Genomic DNA, 26,247 nt, shown 5'->3' on the forward strand with positions numbered 1-26,247 from the left:
GGTCAATTCAAAAATAGCCAACGTTTTACCAAAGTCAAATGTAAAAATAGCCATAGTTTTGCTGCAACAGAGACCGGTCCAGCATTATATACTGGAGTTCGGTGCTACCTGTGTATGAACTTCCAGCATATTATGCTGGAACTCCAACACACGGAAAGTTCCAGCATAATATACTGGAGATTCGAGCACTTGTGTATGAACTTCCAGCATATTATACTGGACCGGTATACTTTGCTGGAACTCCAGTATATTATGCTGGAGTTCTAGTGTACTTATGCTGGAACTCCATCATATTATGTTGGAGTTCCAGCATACTTATCCTGGAACTCAAGTATAATATGCTGGAGTACAAGTATACTTATGCTGGAACTCCAGCATAATATACTGGCACTCTAGCATAATATACTGGCGTATTTTCCGGGTTTTGAACAGTATTTTCGCTCCGATTTATCTTTACATGAAAAGTGGTTAAATTTCGATTACTTTTGAAATTGGGCTATTTTTGAACGACCACTTATAAATCTGGCTATTTTTGAATTTCTCCCTAAAGTTAGGAGCAGTTTTGATCGAAAAAGAGGATTTATTGGGCCGCCAAGACTTAAATAAGAATGGAAGCCCAAGTTTATCATAATTCAAAGCTTCATATTTGGTAAAAATTACGTGGGGAAGCTTTTTTTTAAAGTGATATATACTTTTTATCGAATGCTGAGCAAAAGTAGTCACTAATTTATTAATTAATATAAAAAGGCGATGTTACTCTTTCTTCTATCTCNAAATATAAGTAGTATAAATAACAGAAGGGAGACATAAACATTGTTAAAGTTTGGACCCAAAAAAAAAGGAAAGAAGGAAAAAAGCAATTCGAGACACAGTAATAAACGTGTATATAAAAGATACATATTTAATATTTGTTGATTTAGTGTAAACACTAAAGGTGAATAAGTTTTTATCGTATTAGAATAATGTATATATACTTGATACATTTTATTTCAATTGAAATTCTTGAAAGAAAAAAAAATAAGAAAATGATATATCCAACCCCTTATTGACATGTGGAGTTTACATATTGATAATTTTGTTTTTGCTACTACAAGTGTAGAACATTATCCTTTGCGTGTAAGAGAAACAACTAAATTGATGTAAACGGCTCTATTCTTGTAAATGTAATCATCCACAAGATCACCATACACTTTAAACAAGTCATCCATAATTTCATTTCCAAAAAGAGACTCCATCATTGATTCAACCACAGCCCTAATTGTTTTAGCAACTTGCTGACCTCTTGATGCTGAATTCATACACAATTGGCCATTTTTGTCATCGATATCGCATGGTGTAGAATTCAAAGAAATGCTGGCGTCCCACTTAACCTCAAAAGCCTCGAGACGATTAATCACAAATGAACCTTCTTTTTCTACAGCGATTGTCACTTCCTCGGGGCATGGTGCATAGTATGGTGCATTAAAGGAGTCTACTTTCTCCTCTTCTACTAAGCCCTGCATAGATGAATTACTATGTTTAGGGAAGAGAAATTTTGTGTGAGGGTAGGCTTCACTCAAAAAGGTGGTATGAAATATGAATAAATATTTATTAATATGGTCCCAAATCTAAGAATACCAAAATGGTGATAGTACTAGTATAGACTCCTAGTTCATACCAAATCTAAAATTTTAAGTAGGTGTGCCACATAAAATTAGATATACGACATATAATGAGTAATTTTTGGGAAATTTTCTCTTTTACTCCCTCAAATATAGACAAATTTAATCTTCAATTAGTTAAAATATGCAATATCAAACCCTCTATTTTGATTTTTCACAAATTTAATGAATTAATAATTGTTACAGCATTTGTTAGGGTTATTTTTATAATAACTCCAAATTTGAGGGTATACATTTTTAAGAAAGTCTAGATACAACTTCTTTAACATAAATGGAACAAAAACACATTTTAATAGTGCTTACTTCATTATATATCATAAGAACCAAAATCAGAAAATACCAATAACTAACGGTCCCGACTGTACTTTTTTATTTATTTAAAAGACACTTTTCAACGTACTATTTTAGTTAAAAGTTGTAGGTGCATCCAGGACTATATGAATAGTAAATATGCGACACTGGTTTTAACTTTAGGAAAAATCGAAATAACTGATCATATCGAATTTTGACCTTTTTATTTTATTTTTTACGAAAAATAAGTATCTCATCGGGTATGTTGTTGTTGTTATAAATTAGAATTCAAATACAAAGAGATCAAAAGATAAGTTCAAGCAAGTAACCTTAGAGACCAAAATAGAGAGTGCATGGGCAAGAAGCTCCCACTGGTAGTAGCAACCATCTTCCGCCGTGGGATCAATAGAGCTCCTCCCCATTAACGACAACAACATCCGCCCGCCGGGAACCATCTCCGGCGAACGTGATTGAAGAAATAAAGTAAAGTCTTTCTGAAACTGTGACATGTATTCGTTGATTACTTCACTTGGACTAGTATTTGATATGTATAATTTCCCTTTGTTTAGGGCTGTCCTTGCTTCAGTACCCAAACCAGGTGGAACCTGTTTCATAATTTTTACATTTGAAAAAAATGAGTTTGACATGTGTAATTGAATTGGAGTGAACTATATGCTTATGACAAAAAAAGGTACATCATTCTGTTAAGTCATTGAAAAAGGACAAGAATAATGGTCATCTACCTACTAGTAGGTAGAGTAGATCTCTATTACTTTCTTTTTGTTTTTGCCTTTTTGGTGACATCTAGTCTAATGTAAAATTCAGTACTACAACAACAAGACAAAAACTCAGTGTAATTCTATAAGTGGAATTTGGGGAAAATAGTGTGTGTGTCGCCCTTATCCCTACCTTGTAAAGATAGATGTTGTTTCCAATAGACCCTCGGCTCAAGCAGGGGCGGATCCAGTACAATAACTACGGGTTTCCGTGAACCCAGTAGCTTTTTCTAGATCATGTATTTGTACTAAACTTCCAGCATATTATGTTGGAACTTCAGCACACGGAAAGTTCCAGTATAATATACTGGAGATTGGAGCACCTGTGTATGAACTTCCAGCATATTATGCTGGAACTCCAATATATTATGCTGGAAGTTCACATGTAAAAAATTCGAACTCCAGTATATTATGCTGGAATATGTTTCGAATTTTGAATAGTGTTGTTTGTTTAAATTTATCTTTACATGAAAAATGACTAAATTTCGATTACTTTTAAAATGTGATTATTTTTCAATTATCACTTATAAATCTAACTATTTTTAAATTTCACCCGTTAAAACCACATCGCATTCCAGTCCAAATTATCTAAAAGTTAAGGCAGGTAAAACAGGTAGATGCATAATGTCTCCTCTTTTATCCAAGCGAAAAGTTTCAATGTTGTGTTTCACATGAAAGACTTGGTACTCAAAAAATACATTTTTTCTTTAGAAAAATGATATTGTCTAGTCGTTCTCAAAATAATAAAAATTATATATATTTTTGTGTGGTATATATAAAAATTATACACTTTTTCGGCTACCAAATATAAATAATTTCTGACACATCCTAAAAGTGAAAAAAGCCCATAAAAATGGAGTACCTGAAATTACGTGAAAATAGAACAGACTAGTCACTTTTCGGACTGGTAATTGAAAAATAGTCAGCATTTACAAAGTCATTGAAAAATAGTCACTATTTTGCTGCAACACAGAAAGTTCCAGCACAATATACTGGAGATTGGTGCACCTGTGTATGAACTTCCAGCATATTATGTTGTAACTCCAACACACGGAAAGTTCCAGCATAATATATTGGAGATTTGAGCACCTGTGTATGAACTTCCAGCATATTATGCTAGACCAGTATATTATGTTGGAACTCCAGTATATTATGTTGGAACTCCAGTATATTATGCTGGAATACTTTCCGGATTTTGAACAGTATCATTCAAGTTTATCTTTATATGAAAAGTGACAAAATTTCGATTACTTTTAAAACTGTGTCTATTTCTCAATTACCACTTATAATGTGACTATTTTTAATTTCACCCTGAAATTACTGTTCGCATGAAAGTGGTAGGTTAGATATGTAGAAAACTGACAAGAAGATAGCGTCAAGAATAACTTATGTCCTGATAAGTTTTAGAGAAACGGATATATTTTTTTAAACGTTTTTGTTATTTTTTTTTTTTTTTTTTTTGAAATCACTGCATTGTTTTTTATTTGTTTTTAATTTTTCGTTTTCTGAAGATTTTGGGTACTTTTTGGAACGATTTTTTTTTTAAAAAAAAAATTCTAATGCCATTACTTTTAGGTTTGATAATGTTTTCTAAACCAAATGAACCTCCTATTACATATACGTATCTAGTTGTATGCCGCCCCACCTAGCTACAGTACCTGCTACGTATCTTTGAGTTTTTTTTTTTTCTTTTTTACAAGGTAGGGTAATATATATCATCGAGATACTGTAGACAATATAATAAAGACCATCTTTATCAAAACATATTTAATTTCAATCAACACGCAGTAATATATATTTTTGGTTCTTGAAAATTTCTTTAAACAATTGGGCATATCAAAGTCAGGCTAAGCCACTTAACGTAAAATCGGTCGTGGTAGCGTAAGACACAAGTCTCTTCAAGCAAAAAAAATTCAAAATTACTATTTAAATTTGATAAATTCGATCTTAAAGATTTTTAGTATATTTTTTTTTTTTTGGTGTACCTTTGAATTATTAGTTCAGATATTAGTCAAACATAAAGGTATAAAATAAAAGGAGAGAAAAGCTAAACCACACGTCCCAATCAGAATTCAGCAGTACTGGAAAAACCAGAACAATAAAATTTTGACATAGCATCTGAAACAAAACCTAATCATGTTGAGATTTCCAGTTTATGAGGCTGGAATTGAAGTAATCACTCAAAAAACTTTAAAAATTTTCAATGAAAATTCGAACATAAATTCTTCAAATTGAGTTAAAATTCACATATATATTTAGAAGCTATATAAGAATTAGTATTTTTTCAAGTCATAATGTTCAGGCGGCAGTAGTTTCCTAGTTGCAGTTGACATATACACATGGGCCTGATACCAAAGGTTGGTTGGCGCATTCGGTAAAACATTCCGCTAGCTGGCGCATAGCAAGCAAGACAAGAATCTTCCTTTGCTAGGTTGTTTTGATCAGGCCAAAAATAATCGACTAGTAGTATACCTGGCAGTGCCCCCTCAAATGACAAATCAAACAAAGGGGTAACTTTTTTTTATGATGGTAAGGAGTTTAGATTGGTGTGAATATAAGTGTACCGCACTTTGAGTACAAGATCAAAAATTCTATTCTCTTTTGTACCATCTAAAATGAAGAAAAGAAAGAAGGGAGAGATAAACAAATTAAATAAAGAGCTAACTTATAAACTTTCTAATAAATATAAAATATTTAAGAAAATCATAGTTAAAGAAAAATCTCTTTAACAACTCGAATAATAATACACATAAACTGAAATAGAAAGAGTACATGAAATTTCACTGTACTGACCTGAGAGAGCCAATGGAGACTAGAGGAAGAGTGAAAAAAATGCATGCTTTTTAGTGGAAAAAGCCTTCCATAAAATGAACCAGGAACCCCTGCAACATAGCAATTTTCTGAACCTTTCTCTTCTTTTACTTTGTGAAAAAATTCTGGCAAAGACCTAAATATTTCATTAAAATCATTCCCCGGAAGATCATTCAGAGAAATTCTCAACTCCGGCAACGAGCTGCCCGATTTCCGACACGTTGCGTCGATGATATTTATAACTTCTGTGACGACCATCAAAGTGTTCGGCCCCGATGAACAACCTAAATCAGCAATGCCAATGCTTTCTGGAATTTTTTTGTTCTTGCACAAGATGCTTATCACTGCTTCTTTAAGCCTTGAATTTGTTGCTGATATTATCTTCCTCTACAAATTCATTAAACCAAATTTCAATAACACTGGTCTAATATTTCTTTTTTAAATGAAATTTTTTGGGATGAGTACTAGAATTTGATTAAATTTTAAGAACCGCTTAAAAGAAGAGTTTTCAACTGGATCAGCTTCCTTAAATAATCAAATCAGGACCAACAAGGATTGTGGTGGAGTGGTAAGTACTCCTTCATTCTTAACCAAAGATCTCGGGTTTGAGTCCCCGGGTATGTAATCGCTTTGTTAGGGAGCGCTTTACCCCAGTGTGGGACTTCCTGATGCGAATCCAAATTTAATCGGGTCCCAATATAAATAACGACATCAGGTGAAAAAACAAAAAAAAAAAACAAAAAATCACCTCTCAAGCCAATTATCCAACTTTAGAGATTAGAGATAAAAGATACTAGTAATATATTATATAGCTTAGAAAGTAGGCCAAGTTGATAGTTTTTTCTTTCACTCTTGGCAAAAAGGTCTTCTTTCCTAAGATAATGCTTAATTAACTTTCTTAAAAAAAAATTTCAATATTTTCTTTGAAAATATTAGTAGTTCTATTGATTCGATCCACAAATACCTTGATAAATCTTCATGTGGCCACCTTGATAGATATAGTTAGACAAACAAATATTGCGTCGCCCAAGGAAACCAATATAATAATATATAAAAAAAATCTTTTTCACCGGAAAATATAATTGATATATGAACTAAATTAAGGGAAGTATATATCAGGAAAGTAAATATATTTCAACTGTTTTAATCATTTGATGAAGATATAAAACCTGGATATTGGAGTTTTTGGCATAGCTAGTCTCTCCTTCTCCATTGTTCATGTGAAGTACCTGCATTACTTCCATCTTAATTTACTAATTCTTTCTTTTCTCTCTCTCTTTTATCTCTTTAATAAAGAGCAGCTTGTTGTGACTAAAAGAGCTGAAAATGTGCTAGTTTATATAGAGGCTTGAACAAGGCTATACCTTTTGCTACACTCAACTTCTTCGTACGCAATTAATTTGGATTATGTCTAATGCATTGACATTGTTATTTGACTTTTACTGAAGAAACTAAATTACATACATTATCCCCCCGAGCCAAGTGGAGCATGCATGAAGTAGTCAGATGCTTCTTCTATTCTTTTTCCTGGCGCAGCTGAGCCATCCTGAACTTGAACCAGAGACCTCGCCTGTGAAGTAAATCATCGCACCTACGGTCCAACCAATTGGGAGAGAATCAATAGATTCCTTTTCGGGAGCGATTCATCCTTCCCGAACGCAGCATACAACTCTCCATTGTACTGCGCTCTCCAAGTGTGCTTGTTCCCCCCTTCTTCCTTACCCTGGCAAGTCTTTGTGAAATAACTCCGATGAGAAGAAAAAAGAAGGCGTTAAGAGACCCTCCTGTTCTTCTCTGTCTGGGAGTCGCTCTTGAATCGAGTTAGTGAAGATACCACCCTAAATAGAAAGCTAGTCTTCTTTTTGATAGTAAGAGATAGAAATGCTGCGAATCGAGAAAGAGCTTATTAGCTTATTTCAAATTCGAGTCTAAGTTATTGAAATAAAAATTCGTAATTGCACTCCTTATTCAATTTCGAAATTCATCCATTAAATCTTATTTAACTCCCCACGTTAAGATTCAGATACTAATCAATTAAATTAAATTACTGACGATTTAATTTATTGATATTTTCTTTAGACTTTCGCTTAACTTATTTCATGTGTCGGATACAAAATCCACCGGCCGGGTTTACACATGAAAACTTATAAGCTTTCATAAAGGTATATCATCAATCTCTAAACCGAGACATGGATTCCATCAACTAACTATTACTTCGCCAATGTATGTTATTATTATCCAATTTACTAGGCATATTGACCCACGAAAGAATCTCGCCTTTTAATAGATCAAAACAATAATAATCTACACAGCTAATAATAATTAAATCAGGATTAAGAGTATAAGTACATTTAATGGCTAGAGAGTTTATTTTATTAAGTCAGTATAAAATACTTATCTCTACTTGGTCCGTTCAATACATACAAAATGTACTAGCACAAGAAGTTGGAATTAAATCATTCCCATATCAAGATAAATTATATTTAATCTTGTACTATAATCATCCATGATGGTTTGTCCAATTCCATCATTAGATTGTGAACTCAAATTTTATACTTATAAGAACCGATGATTTAATCTTCCGTGTATAAGCTAAACTATATACACTAAATCATCTACTATATAAGCAAATGACGCAGACTAATATATGATCTATTTAAAACTTTATTATAATTGGATAAACAATTATTCCATAATAAATACAATATCTAGACCGAACTCATGATTAATAGTATATATCCCAACAAATAGGGCATAAAACTTATACTCGTAACTTAAATACCGTTTTTATTGCATCATATTTTAATGAAAGAAAATTTTGGGGTTTAGCGGTTCGTGAAAAGGATAGAATAAGAAGAGGGAATCGTCTTAAATCTTAATTAATCAGCTATATTCCTTTAGGAGAAGGCACCCCCTTTTTCAAGGTTAGGGGCTAGCTATTTTGCCTGTCGAAACTAAGTAGGATGAAGTTTGCAGCCTTTAAATTAATTTCAACTCTAATCTCAATTAAGGTTGCGTCATTTACGTAGGGGCGGCACTAGAGTATTAGGTACAATTTATGAGTTCGAAGGAAATTCGTAACTTTTGCTTAGACCCTTTATTTGTATTCAAAAATTCATTAAATATGTATAAATGTTTAATTACAAACTCAATTTAAAACGAGCTATAATTTTGGTGACAAGTTCAGAACCTATAAATTTCAGAATTGTTGACATGGCCTCGAATCTTGTATTAAAAGGAAAAATTATCAACTTGAAGTGACCTCAACCCAGTAACCCTTATCTTGTGAGTCCGGAACTAAAATGTTGTCTTTTTGGACAAAAGTAATATTAATAAGTGTAAAAAAAAAAGTTACCATTCTATATATAGCGCAGTATAAAACCACGTTATACTTTAACGGTGTTTTAGCCGTTAAAGTATAGTATTATAACTAATTAAATCACTTTGTTATATACAAAATAGCTGGGTAGCCCAATGGTTGAAGGCTAGCTACAACGTTGGTTTTGTCCTTGAGGTACAAGGTTCGAATCCCTACACCAGCATTCTTGCACTTTCCTATTTCTTTTTCATTTTTTGTTTCTTTTCATTATTTGGTTTAAGTGTTTAGATATAAATACTTTAATAGAGAAGCCTTTTATTATTTCTTTAAAAAATCAACCAATACTTTTAATAGTTGTTGTTTTCTATTATAAAATAAAACTTATAATTCTAATTTGAAAATAAAAGGAAAAAAATAATTTTTTTTACGTATAACAGAAAATAACAACTATTAAAAGTATTGGTTGATTTTTTAAAGAAATAATAAAAGGCTTCTCTATTAAAGTATTTCTATCTAAACACTTAAACCAAATAAAGAAAAGAAACAAAAAATGAAAAAGAAATAGGAAAATACAAGAATGTTGGTGTAGGGATTCAAACCTTGTACCTCAAGGACAAAACCATCCTTATAGCCACCCTTCAACCATTGGGCTGCCCAGTGGTTTTGTGTATGATGTAGTGATTTAATGGTTTATATATATAACGTAGTTAATTCATGCGCTATACATATATAGCACGGTTTTAAACCGCGTTATACTTTAACGGCTAAAACACCATTAAAGTATAGCGTGGTTTTATACTGCGCTACATATAGAATGGTAACTTTTTTTTTTCACACTTAATAATGTTACTTTTGTCCAAAAAGACAACATTTTGGTTCCGGACTCCTTATCTTGTATTGCTGTGTAAGTGTAACTTTTTGTTTTATGCTTTAAAATTCTAAGATCAAGTTCAAACGTGTTTATAGGAAGAGTTGGGATATTTCTCATGGAGTAGATACAATTTTTTCCTTCATTTTTACCTAACTTTTACACGGTATCAAAGCATATAAGTACTGAGTTCACTTTGTTTATCTCTAAACAATAGTTAGTGGAGCCCATCAAAAGATCTAGCTAGGCTAATTGGATTATTGATTTCCTTGCTTAAAGATTTTTACATTCCTATCTCACTTAAGAAACCTTTTTACCCTATATGTTTAAGGTTTGACTAAATTACATTTAGTATATCAAATTACCATTTCTACACCATATCTAATTAAGGTTATAATTAATGAGATATTTTCTACTCCTTAATTAAAGCATTTCCGTTTAATTTCAGTATTCCACTAATCCTTCACTTTCTCTCTCTTAACCCCTCATCCCCGTACCCCCACGTTCTTTTTACCCTCCCACGTTCTTTCTACCATTGTCCTTCTTCTGAAACCAAACAATTTCCCTCTAAATTCAAACAAAATTGAAGAAAGCCTTTAAACAAATTCCTATCCACATTTTTATTTAGTTGAAGTTCATCAATGAAGAACAAGGAAGGTTCGAAAAAGAGTCCAAAAAAACCAGCAGTGGTTGATATACCATCCTTTGATTTGGGTGTTTTATCCCCCCAAATCACCCAAAAACCTAGGTGAATCTACACATGCAATTACAGAGATTAGTCATAGTTCCTCTCCCCGACAAATCAGAGTCGAAATGAGAAACAAAAATAAACTTGATGTAGCTATTGGTGAAAGTTTTACACCAGTCAAACAAGTCAAAAGAAAAGGAAAAGAGATTGTTGTAGATGACGACTTTGTAGAAGAGGTCCCTAATCTTCGAACAGGAAAGAAATCAAAGGTGTCTCCTGGTTCGAAAAATCTAAAAATGAAGAAACATTCAAAAAAATACCCTCAAATTGTTCGGAACCAATCATTGGCGAAGGTAAACATTTATTAGTTTATTTTCTAATTTTTTTTGTTTTGTTTAGGATGTTTTAATCTCTGTTATACGTGTTTTTGACAATTGCAGATTAATTGTCTTAATTTTGAAGATTATTTGTAGTTGTGATGTTCTGTCTTTATAACTTTAGATATTTTTGTAGTTAATTTGTAGTTATAATGTTAGGTAACTACTACTATTTGAAGCAGAATTGTAGTTATCCGGTGTTGCTTCCTTTTTGTAGAAAAGGCTTTAAATTGTAGATATTATATAATTATTTGTAGTTATATTGTAGACAATATGTACATGAATTTATCCCTTTTTATGCATTTTATTAATTTGAATTAATTTATTATTTGTGCAGAGTGGACAGTTTTTTGCCCCACATAATGTTGATTATGGGGTGCTTAGATTCCACACTTTGTGTGATCCTAGCATTCCTAGCCAGATTAAAGAGCTTCTATCCTCAAATGGTTTGAATCTTTTCAAAAAGACGTGTTTTGGATACTTACTGTCTCTTCCCACCATATGCATGCAAAATCAATCCATTCATCTTCTGATGAAGTATGAATTGACCAAATCCAATCAATCATATTTTTCTGTACAATTAAAGGGTGAAACATTAAATTTTGGATTGCGTGAGTTTGCATTAATTACTGGTCTAAGATGTGTAACACAGGTTACTGATTTTGGTTATACTCCCACTTATGTTAGCAAAATAATGAGCAGTTATTTTCCTAACAAATTAAGAGTGGAGAAGTCTTATATGAAACAGATAGTAACCACTAGATCCTGGGTAAACGATGAGGATGCGGTGAAGTTGTGCATCCTTTATCTTTTAGAATTTTTTCATTTGTCCTTCGGACAAAGATCATGTTTCTTTTGTAGATCACTTTAGGTTCTATTTGGTAGAATCTGGGCAGTATGAGTCATACCCATGGGGTATTAAAACTTTCACCCAGCTGATGGAATCTGTTAGGCACCGACTAAATCCGTATGTACATTCTTATCTCATACGGGGATGCTCACTAGCATTGCAAGTATGGCTTTATGAGTGTTGCTCTACTGTCAGTACTGATCTAGCTATGAGGTGTTCTAACTCAATCCCTCGCATACTAAGATCGTCAGCTACTAAGGGGCTGATTTGGTTAGCTGCCTTTGAAGAGAAGATGATAAAGTCTGAGTGGATAAAGGTATACTTTATTTTATTACGATTATACATTTACCTTCAACATATCTACAACTATTCTGCATTTTCTGCCCTTATCAAACTAATTTATTTTTCCTCATTCAGTTTACCAACATAGTTGAATTTGGAGAAGAGATTGGAGTGCTGATTTTGCCCGATAAAATTGAGTACAAAGTTCCAGAAGGTGAACAAACATCTGAGGTTCCCNCTAGCTATGAGGTGTTCTAACTCAATCCCTCGCATACTAAGATGGTCAGCTACTAAGGGGCTGATTTGATTAGCTGCCTTTGAAGAGAAGATGATAAAGTCTGAGTGGATAAAGGTATACTTTATTTTATTACGATTATACATNATTATTTATTTGCTTAAAGACTAGTAATATAGTGCATTTTAGGGTAGTAAAATGTAATGCCTTTTAGCGTAGTAAAATGTAGTGCCTTTTAGCGTAATATAATGTAGTGTCTTTTAGCGTAGTTTCCATGTAGTTTAAGTATCTCTTATACTCAAAAATACGTCAAAATAACTGATAGATTAATCACACACTCTGTCCAATTATAGTCAATATATATTTGGTGCTACTGAGCCGCAAATATCGAGCCTGGAACCCATATATGAATATTTAATAATTGAATATTGTATAATTATAAAATTAATTATTTAATTTACAAACAAACATATAAAATTATAAAACTAACATGTAAAATAATAAAACTAACAAATAGAAGAATTCAGGATAAATTGGTGCTACTGGGCTCCAAATATCGAACTTGGAACCCATTTGTGAATATTTAATTATAAAAGTTAATTATTTAATTTACAAACTAACATATAAAATTATAGGAATTTTTACATTCCTATCCCACTTAGGAAACCTTTTTACCCTACATGTTTAAGGTTTGACTAAATTACATTTAGTATACCAAATTATCATTTCTACACCATATCTAAATAAGGTTATAATTAATGAGACATTTTCTACTCCTTAATTAAAGCATTTCCGTTTAATTTCAGTATTCCACTAATCCCTTACTTTCTCTCTCTTAACCCCTCATCCCCGTACCCCCACGTTCTTTTTACTCTCCCACGTTCTTTCTACCATTGTCCTTCTTCTGAAACCACCCAATTTCCCTCTAAATTCAAACAAAATTGAAGAAATCCTTTAAACAAATTCCTATCCATATTTTTATTTAGTTGAAGTTCATCAATGAAGAACAAGGAAGGTTCGAAAAAGAGTCCAAAAAAAAATAGCAGTAGCTGATATACCATCCTTTAATTTGGGTGTTTTATCCCCCAAATCACCCAAAAACCTAAGTAAATCTACACATGCAATTACAGAGATTAGTCATAGTTCCTCTCCCCGACAAATCAGAGTCGAAATGAGAAACAAAAATAAACTTGATGTAGCTATTGGTGAAAGTTTTACACCAGTCAAACAAGTCAAAATAAAAGGAAAAGAGATTGTTGTAGATGACGACTTTGTAGAAGAGGTCCCTAATCTTCGAACAGGAAAGAAATCAAAGGTGTCTCCTGGTTCGAAAAATCTAAAAATGAAGAAACATTCAAAAAAACACCCTCAAATTGTTCGGAACCAATCATTGGCGAAGGTAAACATTTATTAGCTTATTTTCTAATTTTTTTTGTTTGGTTTAGGATGTTTTAATCTGTGTTATACGTATTTTTGACAATTGTAGATTAATTGTCTTAATTTTGAAGATTATTTGTAGTTGTGATGTTCTGCCTTTATAACTTTAGATATTTTTGTAGTTTTTTTGTAGTTATAATGTTATGTAACTACTACTATTTGAAGCAGAATTGTAGTTATCTGGTGTTGCTTCCTTTTTGTAGAAAAGGATTTAAATTGTAGATATTATATAATTATTTTTAGTTATATTGTAGACAATATGTAGATGAATTTATCCTTTTTTATGCATTTTATTAATTTGAATTAATTTATTATTTGTGCAGAATGGACAGTTTTTTTCCCACATAATGTTGATTATGGGGTGCTTAGATTCCACATCTGAGGTTCCTAATGCTGATCCTCCTACATTGGAATCCAAACAAACAGATGGAGAAGAGGACAAGAAGTCTATTGATGAGAAGATCAGTAAAGTAGAAAAAGGAATTGAGCAGGTAATACATATAAACTACAATATATCTACATTTTATCTACAATATATCTACATTTCATAAACTGTATACCAAACATCTACAAAATTGTAAATTCTGATATATATCTTTACATAATAGTATATGTCTTTGCATTGTATGTTAGGACATATTATGAAGTTAACAACTTACTATAATGTAACTTGTAGGTTGATAGAAAGCTTGAAGATTTCAAGAAAGCTGTCTTTATAGAACTCGATAGCCTTCGAGTGTTTATACATGACTCTGTGCAGACTGTTTTGGAAATGATAAACAGTAGAAATGTGCAAGATGATGCAAAGGTAAGATCTGACTTTTATTTTTATAGCAAAACAATTTACACATATGAAAAAATATATACAAACTAACATAGAATTTTTCAGTTTGCTGGAAGTTCAACAAAAACCAATGACCAACAAAAAGACTTCAACAATGAGCATTTTCAGTTCAATATTGGGGAACAAGTGCAAGCCAGCACCACCAAAATATCTATCTACAAAATCTACAAAATACCTATAAAATATCTACAATTTGTGTCAATGATTTTACAACATATCTACACTTATCCACAAATTATCTATAATTTTAATAGTTTATATGCTACAACTTTCAATCCACCGTTATCCAGTATTATTTACCATTTTCAACTATAAAATAGAACATGTTGAAGGAGCAGTTGGTCAAGAAAATCTTCCATCACATGGTGATTTACATACACATTTTCAAGTTGCAGCTGATGAAGATAAAGCAGGTATCGTACTGTCATTCTGAGATATTTTCTTGTTGTTTATAAATTTCAACATTCTTGTTAAGTAAGATATGAATTGTGTTACAGTGATGGAAGATATCAATGCACAGTCCCCAATTCACGGAGTGACAGTAGCAGCTCAGACCGAGCATGTCATCGAGGAAGATGACAATGAAGGTGCAGATGCAGAGTATGTTGATCTAGGTGATTCAGAAGGATCAGGAGTTCAGAAGAATGATGTCACACTAGATGATTTTGAGTTGCCTGACAACTTATCCCAGTTGGTTATGTTTGGCGAGCCCATACCAAAAGATGCAACACCTATTCATCCGGGGAGAACAAGGCATCCGGGAAAGCATGCCCGATCACCATTTATCCCTCTATACAGTTCTGGGGGCAGCAGCTCGGTTGGACCTAAAATTTTCTACCTAAAGCACCCTTTTACTACTGTTATTGGTGAAAATGTAGATCCGGATATTTTAGAGAACTTCAGCAAGTGGTTATACCACTCTATTGACAAAGGTTCAAAGAGGTATGAATGCATAATTTGACAATTGCTTTTCAGCATTTATCTTTTACATATCTAATTCAAATTACTATTTTTTTGTCATTTATTTGTTGTCACAGGAGGAAGGCTCCGTATTCCATAAAGGATAACCAAATTAAGCCTTGGTTAGACCTTGGAGTTGAAATGTTTATAAGAAGGAATGGTTCTATTCCTTGGCTCACCCCGGTCAAGTCCTCAATGACTCGGTAAGTCTCAAAGAGTCTATTTCCAATACATGATTTGTAGATATCTTGTCTTCTGTTTTGTAGTTTGATTGTATTTATTTTATAGATATCTATAATATATAAAGATGACTTCCACTATAAATTGTAGATATGATGTAGACATATTTCTAAATGTTGTTTTGTAGTTTAAATTGTAGAACTGTTCTTAAACATTATTTTATATTTTTTGGTTCTGTTTTGTAGTTAATTGTAGTTATAATGTAGTTATATGTAGATTATTTGAAGTTGACTTGCTGTTTATATGCCAATTATTTTTGGTTGCAGCACATTAATGTTTTAATGTATTACTTGAGGAAAAGAGGCAAGTATGGCCCCAATAACAGTACCAGGTTTGCCACAACGGATTGTGTGTTCAAGACCAGGATAGAACAAATTTATCAAAAGTTCATAAATTCACCTCTAGAAAAGAGGTATTCTGTTGTTAAACCCCAAGATGTTGTTGCATGGGATGAAGTTGACTATGCGATCATGCCCGTCAATATTGTAGAAAGGGTGTTGGTTGTTTTCGACATTGCAGACAAGCAACTTTATGCGTATGATTCCATGGTCTCTTCACACAACCATCAAATTGTTGAATCCTGTGTCGCTAAGTTTTCAGTTATTATCCCTTTGTATTTGTCATGCACTGGTTTCTATGGGAAGCGTAAAGACATTAACTTCAAGACAACAAAGGCATACATCAAAAAATCAGTTACCGACCCTCTTAACATTTAGTGGCTCGTTGGAGAGATTCCACAGCAAAAAGAAGGTTCACTGTAAAAATTCTATTCTCTCTTTCTATGCATTTAATTCCTTTTTTATTTCTAATCATTTGTTAAATATTGTTTAAATTTTATATTCTGCAGCGATTGTGGTGTATTTGTTGCTGCCTTTGCGGAGTATGTTAGCCTTGGAGATTTGTCAATTCCCGCAGAAAACCTTTCTGATATTGACCAACATCGTAGACGCTATGGAGCGCTCCTGTGGGATTATGCAACAAAAAAAGCAAGTAGATGGGTTAATCAGTGAAAGTGAGGTTACAGGCAGACTAGCAAGGAGGAAGGGTGCACCTGCATTGAATGAGAAAACAAGAGTACAGAGAAAGAAGAAGTAGTGTCATGTCTATGTAATTTAGTCGATGCTAGTTTGTAGGATAAGTGTAGTACTCAACTTTCTGAACAATTCCTTTGTGTTTTTATTGTAGCAGACCTTTTGTTTAGTTAATTTCTATCAATTTTAGTAGTTCACTTGAAATGAATATTTCCAGTTGTTTAATATTTACTGCACTTGTTCTTCATTATATTAAATGTAGTTGTTGTGTTGTCAGAATACAAATTATCTACAAAAAAACTTTAAATTATCCACAATCTGTAAACATTGAATGTTCAGATTGTATATAATTTTATAGTTTAATATGTATATAATTTGTACGGCCTCCAGTTGTATTAATTTCTGTATATAACTGCCAGTTCAAGTTAAATTAATTTCTTAAAACTTGTAGTTATATTGTAGATAATAAATATTAACTGCTATGTAAAGAATGTAAAAAATGGAGGTAGATGCTTGCCACAATACAGAAAAACATGTTAACTAACACAGAAATAAATTGAAGTTAACTACATTTTTAATCTTCAAAATCTCAAACAATTACACACAAAATTCTATTAACTTGAACACACTAACAATTATTTTGAAATACTATCCTAACTACATGATATTTTTTTTTTTTTGGTGCATTCTTGCAAGATCTTTTGTTATGCCCTTCACCTCCACAGTTTCCACATGACACCTTGTACTTCTTTGACTTTAGTTCATCATATGTTTTGTATCTTTCCTTTTGAGGTCTTCCTGGCTGCTTTTTCTCTCCCGTAGGTGGATTTACTACTTCATCAGATATATGTTGTGGCACATTCCATTTGCTTTCATCAGGAAGGGGATTTACTAGTATTTCATATGTACGGAGTAGGCTCTCCCTTGTGTAATACGTCGAGCAATAGTTTTCATATCCTTTATTCCTGTCCCTTAAAGCTGCCAAAGCATGCGCACATGGAAGTTCATCAAGTTGGAACTGGCCACAAGTACATTTCTTGTTTTCAAGACACACAATATACCGCTTCACACCATCTATCACAATATGGATATGATCTATTGAAGCCCTCACCTACAATTACATAAAAACAGAAAGAAAAATATTTACAATCATAAAAATAGATTATCTACAACTTATCTACAATTTATCTACAAATGATCTACCATCTACAAATTAACTACAGTTTGTCTACAATTTATCTACAATCTGGAAAAATTGTATATTAAAATATTATTATTCTGCACAAAATAAAGAGATCTTACCCTAAGTTTCTGAGATAATGTACTGTTTTTCTCCAATTCTTTGTTGAATTTGTACCCAAGGTATGTGAAAGTACCCTTTGCCTTCAACAACTTCTCTTTCGTCCAACATTCAAGAAGTGTCCTCATATACTCTAATAGGTCAAATATTGGCAGCTCTCTTGCGTATTTTGTTACAGCATCCAACGACTCTGCAATGTTTGATGTCATAGTCCAAGTTCTATTCACCGTTGCATGTACTCTTGACCATCTATGATAGCCAATATCATAGAGGTATGATTTAGCACGAGGGTCTATCTGTTCAATCTTCGACATCCTTTCATTAAATTCATCCATAGTGTATGACCCTGCTATAGCAAAGTACAATTTATTTAATTGTAGATGACCCTTCTTGAACTTTGCCCTTATATTTGTCCAAATATGCCACACGCAAGAGTAGTGTGGCACGCCCGGATAGACAATTGATGTTGCCTTCAGGATACTCTCATTCCTATCTGAAACAACACACATTGAAGTTCTTTCACCATATGCTTGCTTGAATTGCTCAAAAAACCACTTTCACGATGCGTCGTTTTCCGAATCAACCACTGCATATGGCAAAGGCAATATTATTCCTACATTATTAATAAAAAATTAATTAACTGGCAGCTTTGAAAATGCATATAGAAACACAAATACATATAAACTACAATATATCTACAAAGATTCTACAATGTTTCTACAATTTATAAACTGCCTACAAAATAACCACAAAATAACTACAATTTTACCTGCTGCATCCATTGTGCTTGCTGTCAGCATAATTCCCCTGTAGGCTGTCTTTAAGAATGTCCCATCAACCAGTACTACTGGTCTACAATATTCCCAACCACTTTTTGATGTACAAACAACAACAAATACATATAAGAAGCATTCATCTGTTGTCTTCTTCAATTTAACAACTGAACCAGGATACGTCTTCTCAAGAATATAAAAATATTTTGGTAATTTGTTGTAGGAGTCAGCCGGATGACCTCTCAATAACTGTAAAGCCTTTTCCTTTGCCCTCCATACTTGCATGTAGCTTAGGTTCACTCCATGTTGGGATAACATGTCAGTTTATATGTCTTTCTGTGTGTAAACTGTCTTAGGATCACAATACTTTGGCATGACCATGCTACCAACTACAACTGCAGTACGTTTGCTGTATGAATGTATCGTCCATTAAGGTGCATGTGTGTTGTTGGTTGAAACTCCTGATCTTGAACATTGCAGAATCACTAATTGATGTTGCCTTGAAGTGCCAATTACAATTTTCTGCAACGCATAAAAGCCAGTAGCTACAAAAAAATACATTTATAATAAAGGTTATCAATGTAGATGTAACAAAAGCACTGTTTTAACATAAAGTAACACACTATATAATAAAACTACTTTTCATCTACATATCAAAAGGAAAAAACTGTTTATAATGATCTTTTCACCATTAATATCTTCATACCTTCTGTGGCTAGATCTTTTAACCCTGAATTGGAGCTTGTGCATGACAGAATAGTGCCTCATTGCATTTGTAATTGTTTGCTTGTCTTGATAAACTTGCCCTACTTCGATAACACTTTGTGTACCTTCAGTTATTATTTCACTTTGATATTCCTCTATAACGGGAGAGGCTGGCATATCAAGTAACTGTATTATCCCGGACGAACCTGCATGAAAATAAAGATAAACAGTGGCACTACGATATTGTAGAATCTTTGTAGATAAATTGTAGATGAATAGAAATTTTGTAGTCAATTTTTTTTTCAACATGGATTGTAGCTTAATTGTAGTCTAAATGTAGTAATGGTGTTGATAATCATGAAAACTATATTGCTTTATACCTCCTAAAATTGATTGTAGTTTATTTGTAGATAAATGCAGTAATTTAGTAGATATTATCCTAAAATTAGACTTCCATAGAATTTGAATCATAACAAACCTGCACTTGTGTTCTCATTTGTAATAGTCAATTCCATATTGAAATCTCGTACACTTATGAGTAACGGATACGATCCTAAGTTTTTATTCTCCTTTTTTGTCTCCATATACACACACTAACCCCCATATTGTTCCTAATCTCCATTGGAGGACAATTCTCATTCACAATGTATTTGATTTCTATAATTTTTTCTGAAGTATCAATCATTAATTGCTCTGCAATTGTAGAAATCAATATACTGTAACTTGCATCCTCATCGAACACAATGCCATCAACTTGAAAATCTCTAAATCTGCCATAGCTATCCCAATTGCCATTAAAATGTAGCATTATTGGGATTTTGAACATGATTGCGTGACGTTGGTGAGGTATTCTTCAATTTTTTGTCGGTTTTTTGTTTTTTTGGATTGATAGAAAAAGATGAAGAACAGAATTTTACAGAAAAAGACGAAGAACAGAGCTTCTGAGATTTGTAGAACTAATTTCTACAATTTGAAATTGAGCTTCTGATTTCGACGAACTGAGAATTTGAGTTTCTGATTTCTGATTTCGACGCACTGACAATGAGAGAATATCGAAGGATTTCCGTTATATGATTTGATCTGATTAACCCAAATCTTTTTAGAATATTCTTCTCCTATATTTTAGCGCCACAAATTAGGAAGTTTCAGCTCCTATTAATGAGTATTTAATGATTGGTATATTAACTGTAGAAAAAATGTGGACAGGGCGGGTAATTTAGAAACTGTGCACATTTTTGGTAATAAAGTTTCATATATGGTATAGGAAGGAAAAAATCTCATAAAAAAATATTTTTTGTGTTGTGGTAGTTTCATGGCCGGTCAAGTTATTTAAATTCTAGATTGACATTGCGCGATTAATTTGCTTACATTTTTAATACAACTAGTCTTAAGGTACGCTCTTTGCGCGTGTTTCTTATATCAATAAATATATTATCTTAAAAATTAAAATAAGCAGCATTAAATAAAGTGTTTGAGATATAAAAAAATTGAGTTCCTAAAATTGATATAATGTTAATTCCACTTCAGCTAGTTCAATAAAAGAAGAAATTATGCATCATAGAAGTCCTTAAAATTATATGGAATATTTTGTAAAAATTATATTATTTTATATATAATATCAAAAATAAAAAAGTAACACAAAAATTACTTACCACAATTGATCAAAGATTTGGAAAATAACACAAATTTAAAAATATAATCCCTTGGTCTTTTTGAGATTAGGGAATGATAGATTTGCCCTATAGCTCAAGGTACGTGTGATTAAAGTCTAAGAATGATTAATAGATGTTTTACAACAAACAGTGAAATATATTAAAAAGATATAGGGAGTTAAATTTGTAAGAATGTTTACAAAAAAGTAAAAATGAAAACAATAGTCAATGATAAATCATATAGAATATAATTTTTCTTCTCCTGCTTCATTTTGTTGTTTCAAATTTGTATTTTTACGGATTTGATTCTTAATATTACACAATAACTGATCTTAATCTATTTCTTATTCTTTCACTATTAATGCACTTCTTATGGAAAAATATATGAATGCTAGGAGTTTTTTCATTTGAAAAATACTTTTACTTATATGATCATTTTGGGGGGAAAATTGAATTGCATTCTTTTGCTACTTAACCAATTTAATTATTTATTTTACAGATTAAAGAAAGTATTTTTTTCATTAATATAAAATTTAATATTAACTCATCCCAAGTCTTAATATTTAGCTATTGGGATAATTTCAAAAACATTTCTCCGAAATTCTCTTTACAACACAAACTTTTATTGCAGTTTGAGAATTACGCTCACATTTCTTATTATTATTTTTTGTAACAAAATAATTTTCACATAATAAGATCTAATAACATCTATGTAATGTTCCAAATTGTCCTTCAATGGCATTAGATATTAAACACTAAATTTAGTAATACAATATTATTTACATTAGTACAAAATAAAAGTATTTGCACTTCCGAAATGATAAAACTGGGATTAGAATTCTTTCATCTAATGCTCGAATTTTAACATATTTCATGTTTCATGTTGCATATTTATTTAAGTAAACTGAATAATGATCTTTAGAAATGAGATAAGTTAATATTCTTTCCATTCGATTATTCCTTTCAATTTATTTATTAATATTATAAATTGTGAATGTATGATGAAAATTTAAACCCCGATTTTACTGTGCTAAAGTATATTAAGAATCTAAAAAAGAAAATTACAATTAATGTTCTTTATTTTTTATTAATATTTAGATGTTCCTTTTAATTTTTCCAAATATAATGAGTATTCTACTTTTGTGTTATATATAACTTACGTGTGCCTATTTTTTGTAGCTTTAAAGTAGTGCTAATCTACGAAAAAAAGTTACTACAAATATGAAAACTTAATTTCTAAGTTTTGAATGATAAAAAAATATTATAATTTACTACAACATTAATATTAATGGGCTTGAAATAAGGAAACCTATATAAAATAAAGTTTAATTGCTTTTAGAATCTTAAATATAAAGATTCTCTACATGATTCAACTATGGAAAATTTTAATAATCAGAATTATAGTTTATTTAAATATCTCAGATATTAGGAAAATAATTAAATGACCATCTCTATATATTAGAAAAATATTTAAATTACTATTTTATCCAATATGAACTCTATTTTTAAAGAGTAAGAAAGGCGAACGACATTTCGCTAAAGGCCTTCGTACTTTTATTATAGTATAGATAGATGTAGATATAGATATCTAAATATATTGATTAATATAATTACAAAAAGAAAAAAAAATTAGACACTTGGTGCTTTGATTACCAATATTGTTACCACCAAAATGTACAAGCTATTCGACCAAAAATACTGCACTAACAAAACTTCTTTAGCATCAAGGATTTGACTTTCAATTAATCAAAATATTAAAATACAAAAATAAAAATAAATTATGTATAACCCTGAGTCAACCACTTACCAAAAGGGGAATAAACCAGCACAGAAGTCTACTGTATTTTCTTTGAAACGTGTAAGAAAGTCTGTTCCCATGAGAAACTAAAGATTGGAAAGTTTTCATGAGTTCACGTGACAAACTCTTTGACTTTGAAAAATTTGAAACAAATTATTAACATCAGCAAGTTGCATCCTTATCCGTTACTAATCTATTATATTAGCTAATGTTAATCATTTTGAATTAGAATATATGTCCATCGTGTTATAGGCTGGGAGTTCAGAGAGTTGTTAGTAGCGACTAAGTTTTCATAATCTGTTTTTTAGCAGAATTGCATAAGTTTGTGTTATAAGGATTTAGGGCATGGGTCATGCATGTATTCAACTTGCAGGCACATGCTGCATGACAAGTTCCTTTGATGAGTTCACTTAAAGCTTATACGAAAAAATTTATTTGCACTCGATATTTATACAAACTCATGAATATATAACACACTACTAGAAATTCGACACTAAAATTGACTACGGCCGACCGACCAACTTTGGTCTGTTTATTAACCAGCCGTAAAAACGACTGAAGTCGGTCGATCGGTCTTTCAAAATATTTATTTTTTAATTTTTTTACGAAACCGGCCAACTTCGGTCAGTTTTTTTTAGCGCAAAAATGCTGAAATTAGTTTTGCGTCGCGTAAAATTTATTTTTCAAGAAACCGACCAACTTTGGTCGATTTTTCATTTAAAATTAATATTCAAAAAATTGCCCGAAATCGATCGTTTATTTCTGTCGGTCATTTTAAAGAACCAACCATAATTTTATTTTTTTAATAAAACTGACCGAAATAGGTCGAATATTTTCGCGCGAAAATACAATTAAAGAGTATAAATAAAATAAAATAAAGTATTAACCAAAATGCATCAATGGTCTAGTAGTATAATAGTATCCTGCCATAGTATAGAACTATAGATCTCGGTTCAATTACCAGATGGTGCATTTTTTAATTACATAATTAAAAATACCGACCAACTTCGATCGGAAAATACCGATGGTTTTTTGTACATATTTTTTCTTTTTTGGTCGTTTGTGAAATTTAATTTTACCGAAGGAAATCGACCGAAAAATACCGACTGAAGTCGGTCGGTTGGCTCTAGCGATCACACGATTACCGACCACCACGAATTGGTCGGTTTTCAATCGATTTTTGCCAATTACCGACCAACGTCGGTTGGTTGTGGCAGTTAGTTTTTTCCTTTTTTTAAGTAGTGACAAGTGTATTTGCATATACTATTATCTTAGTTGTTTTTAGAGGTTTTATTGGAAACAATCTCCTTACCTGCACAAGGTAGGAGTAAGGTTGCGTATTAGCTACCCTTCTCAAACTCTGCTTGTGAAATTATACTAGATATCTTATTGTTGTTATTGTTATTATCATAATTAATTAATATACATTCTCGCTTCAATTTATTATTTATCCATGATAGATAAATTAGTATAATTTAAAGTAAACAACTAGTAAGAATTTTGACTAACCTAATAGAGTTGGTGAGAATTTAGTAATTGCCATTATTGATGCAAATAATTTTTGCAAGTGACCTCAATAAGAGATTAGTAATATGTTATGGGTTGCCACTTTCTTTCTTATAACTTCTCCCACTTTTTCTTTGTATTTTCTATAGATAGACATTTTCAAGAACTTGCTTGACAAGCTCTTGTTCGTTTGACCAATAACTAAAAATACTTGCTTGACAATCTTTTTTATCTCTTCATTCTCTTTCATTTTAAAGTATTTAATGTGAACCAAAAGGCTAAAGGGCCTTTAATTTTCAAACCACAATCCTATAAGGTTATTTACCAACTCCCCCTTGCTGATTCCTTACATTTAATAATAACCTGATCGTATAAATATTTTTATACTATCGATACATAAAACTTAGCTAGCGTTTGGCCATAAATCCCAAATTTATTTTGAAAAATCTGATTTGGGTGAAGTTTGGTGTGAAGATGAAAATGTGTTTGGACATACTTTTTCAAAACATATTTTCCAACTTTATTTTGGAAAAACATGTATATAATTCCCAAGTTTTGGGATTTTGGCCCAAAATCAGCTCAGATTTGAGATTTGGCCAAAATATGAGCAAAATTTATGTCCAAACATGAGTTTGAAAACAAATCCCAAATTTATTTTGGGAAAACTCAAGGCCAAACGGGGCCTTAAACTTTAGCTGACGCCATGAACCACCCGTCGGATGGTTTTAGTGGGCCATGCCTAGTTGGAATATCCCATCATGGGCCCACATTAGATGGGTCAAATTTTGGGCTTTTTACCACACACGGTGTCCACCATGGCCCACCTAAGAATGAAAAGTGGTTTTTCAAAGCCTTTGCTTTTTATCATTTTTCTTTGACTTTATTTCCTGTAGTTTCCCAAAAAGGAACAAGTTTTGTTAATTGTATTGATATTGACATACGGTAGTAATCCCTATAATGAGGATTCTGTATGTATTTGAAAGTATTTTGACGTTGTGAAATTTCATTTGTAACATTAATAAAAAATTGATCGCATGTACCAGAATCTTGAATTTACCGTGATTTTTAATAACTTCAACGGCGAGATAAGATTACAAAAGTATTATTTTTAGAGTGAGAGAGAGCTCGCGAGCTAACATGCATAACTTATAACAATATGTGGATTCAGAATTTTTTGAATTCAAATTTAAAATTTTGCTATATCTCGTTTACTTAACTAGGTTCAGAACCTATTATTTATACTCATTTAATGAAACCTTCCGAACGTCCAACGACCTTTAACGTTAGTCTTTTTTAATACATACTCTAGAGTCTAGGGTACGTAATCTTATTTTGTCTTTCCATGCTTAACACAAAGAAACATAAAGAAAAAAGTTCAAAAAATGGAATTGACTTATAATCGGGTTTATCAACGTCATTCCCTATTCTCATAGAAATCGTTATTCACACAATACATAATTTGACATATTTTCAATGTCACAGTGAGGATAGTACCCTTGTGTACTAAAGAAATATTAAAAATTAAATTGAATGAGGTAATCTTAATTTTATCTTACATGTTTAGCACAAAGAAACATGAAACAAAAAAAGTCATAACATAGATTTTGTCTTTAAAAATGGAGTTTAGAATTTCAATACACATTCCTATAGAAATTACCACCATTCACACAATGCATATACTCCCTCCGGTTCAAAATAAGTGATTTTTTAGTTGTTTTCACACAAATTAAGAAATCCACCTTTTAACATTAATTAGCAATGAAATTGACCATATTAACCTTTACTATCTCTTCACATAAACACTCCTAACACATACTCCAACCCTATTTACTCCAAGGGCAAT

General features: G+C 31.8%; 1 protein-coding gene across 1 annotated transcript; it reads right to left on the bottom strand.

Annotated features, from left to right (window-relative positions):
• Positions 1-929: 929 nt before the first annotated feature.
• LOC109244663 (jasmonate O-methyltransferase) lies at positions 930-6,863 on the bottom strand. The gene is made up of 4 exons (XM_019411796.1): positions 6,709-6,863; positions 5,522-5,926; positions 2,282-2,557; positions 930-1,496 (listed from the first exon to the last, which is right to left on the bottom strand). Exons 1-4 carry the CDS (start codon positions 6,781-6,783, stop codon positions 1,104-1,106), a joined length of 1,149 nt encoding a protein of 382 aa, XP_019267341.1. The 5' UTR covers positions 6,784-6,863; the 3' UTR covers positions 930-1,103.
• Between the last annotated feature and the right edge of the window lie 19,384 nt (positions 6,864-26,247).

This window comes from Nicotiana attenuata, unplaced genomic scaffold (genome assembly GCF_001879085.1).
Source record: "Nicotiana attenuata strain UT unplaced genomic scaffold, NIATTr2, whole genome shotgun sequence".
In the NCBI taxonomy this organism is placed as follows: Eukaryota; Viridiplantae; Streptophyta; class Magnoliopsida; order Solanales; family Solanaceae; genus Nicotiana; species Nicotiana attenuata.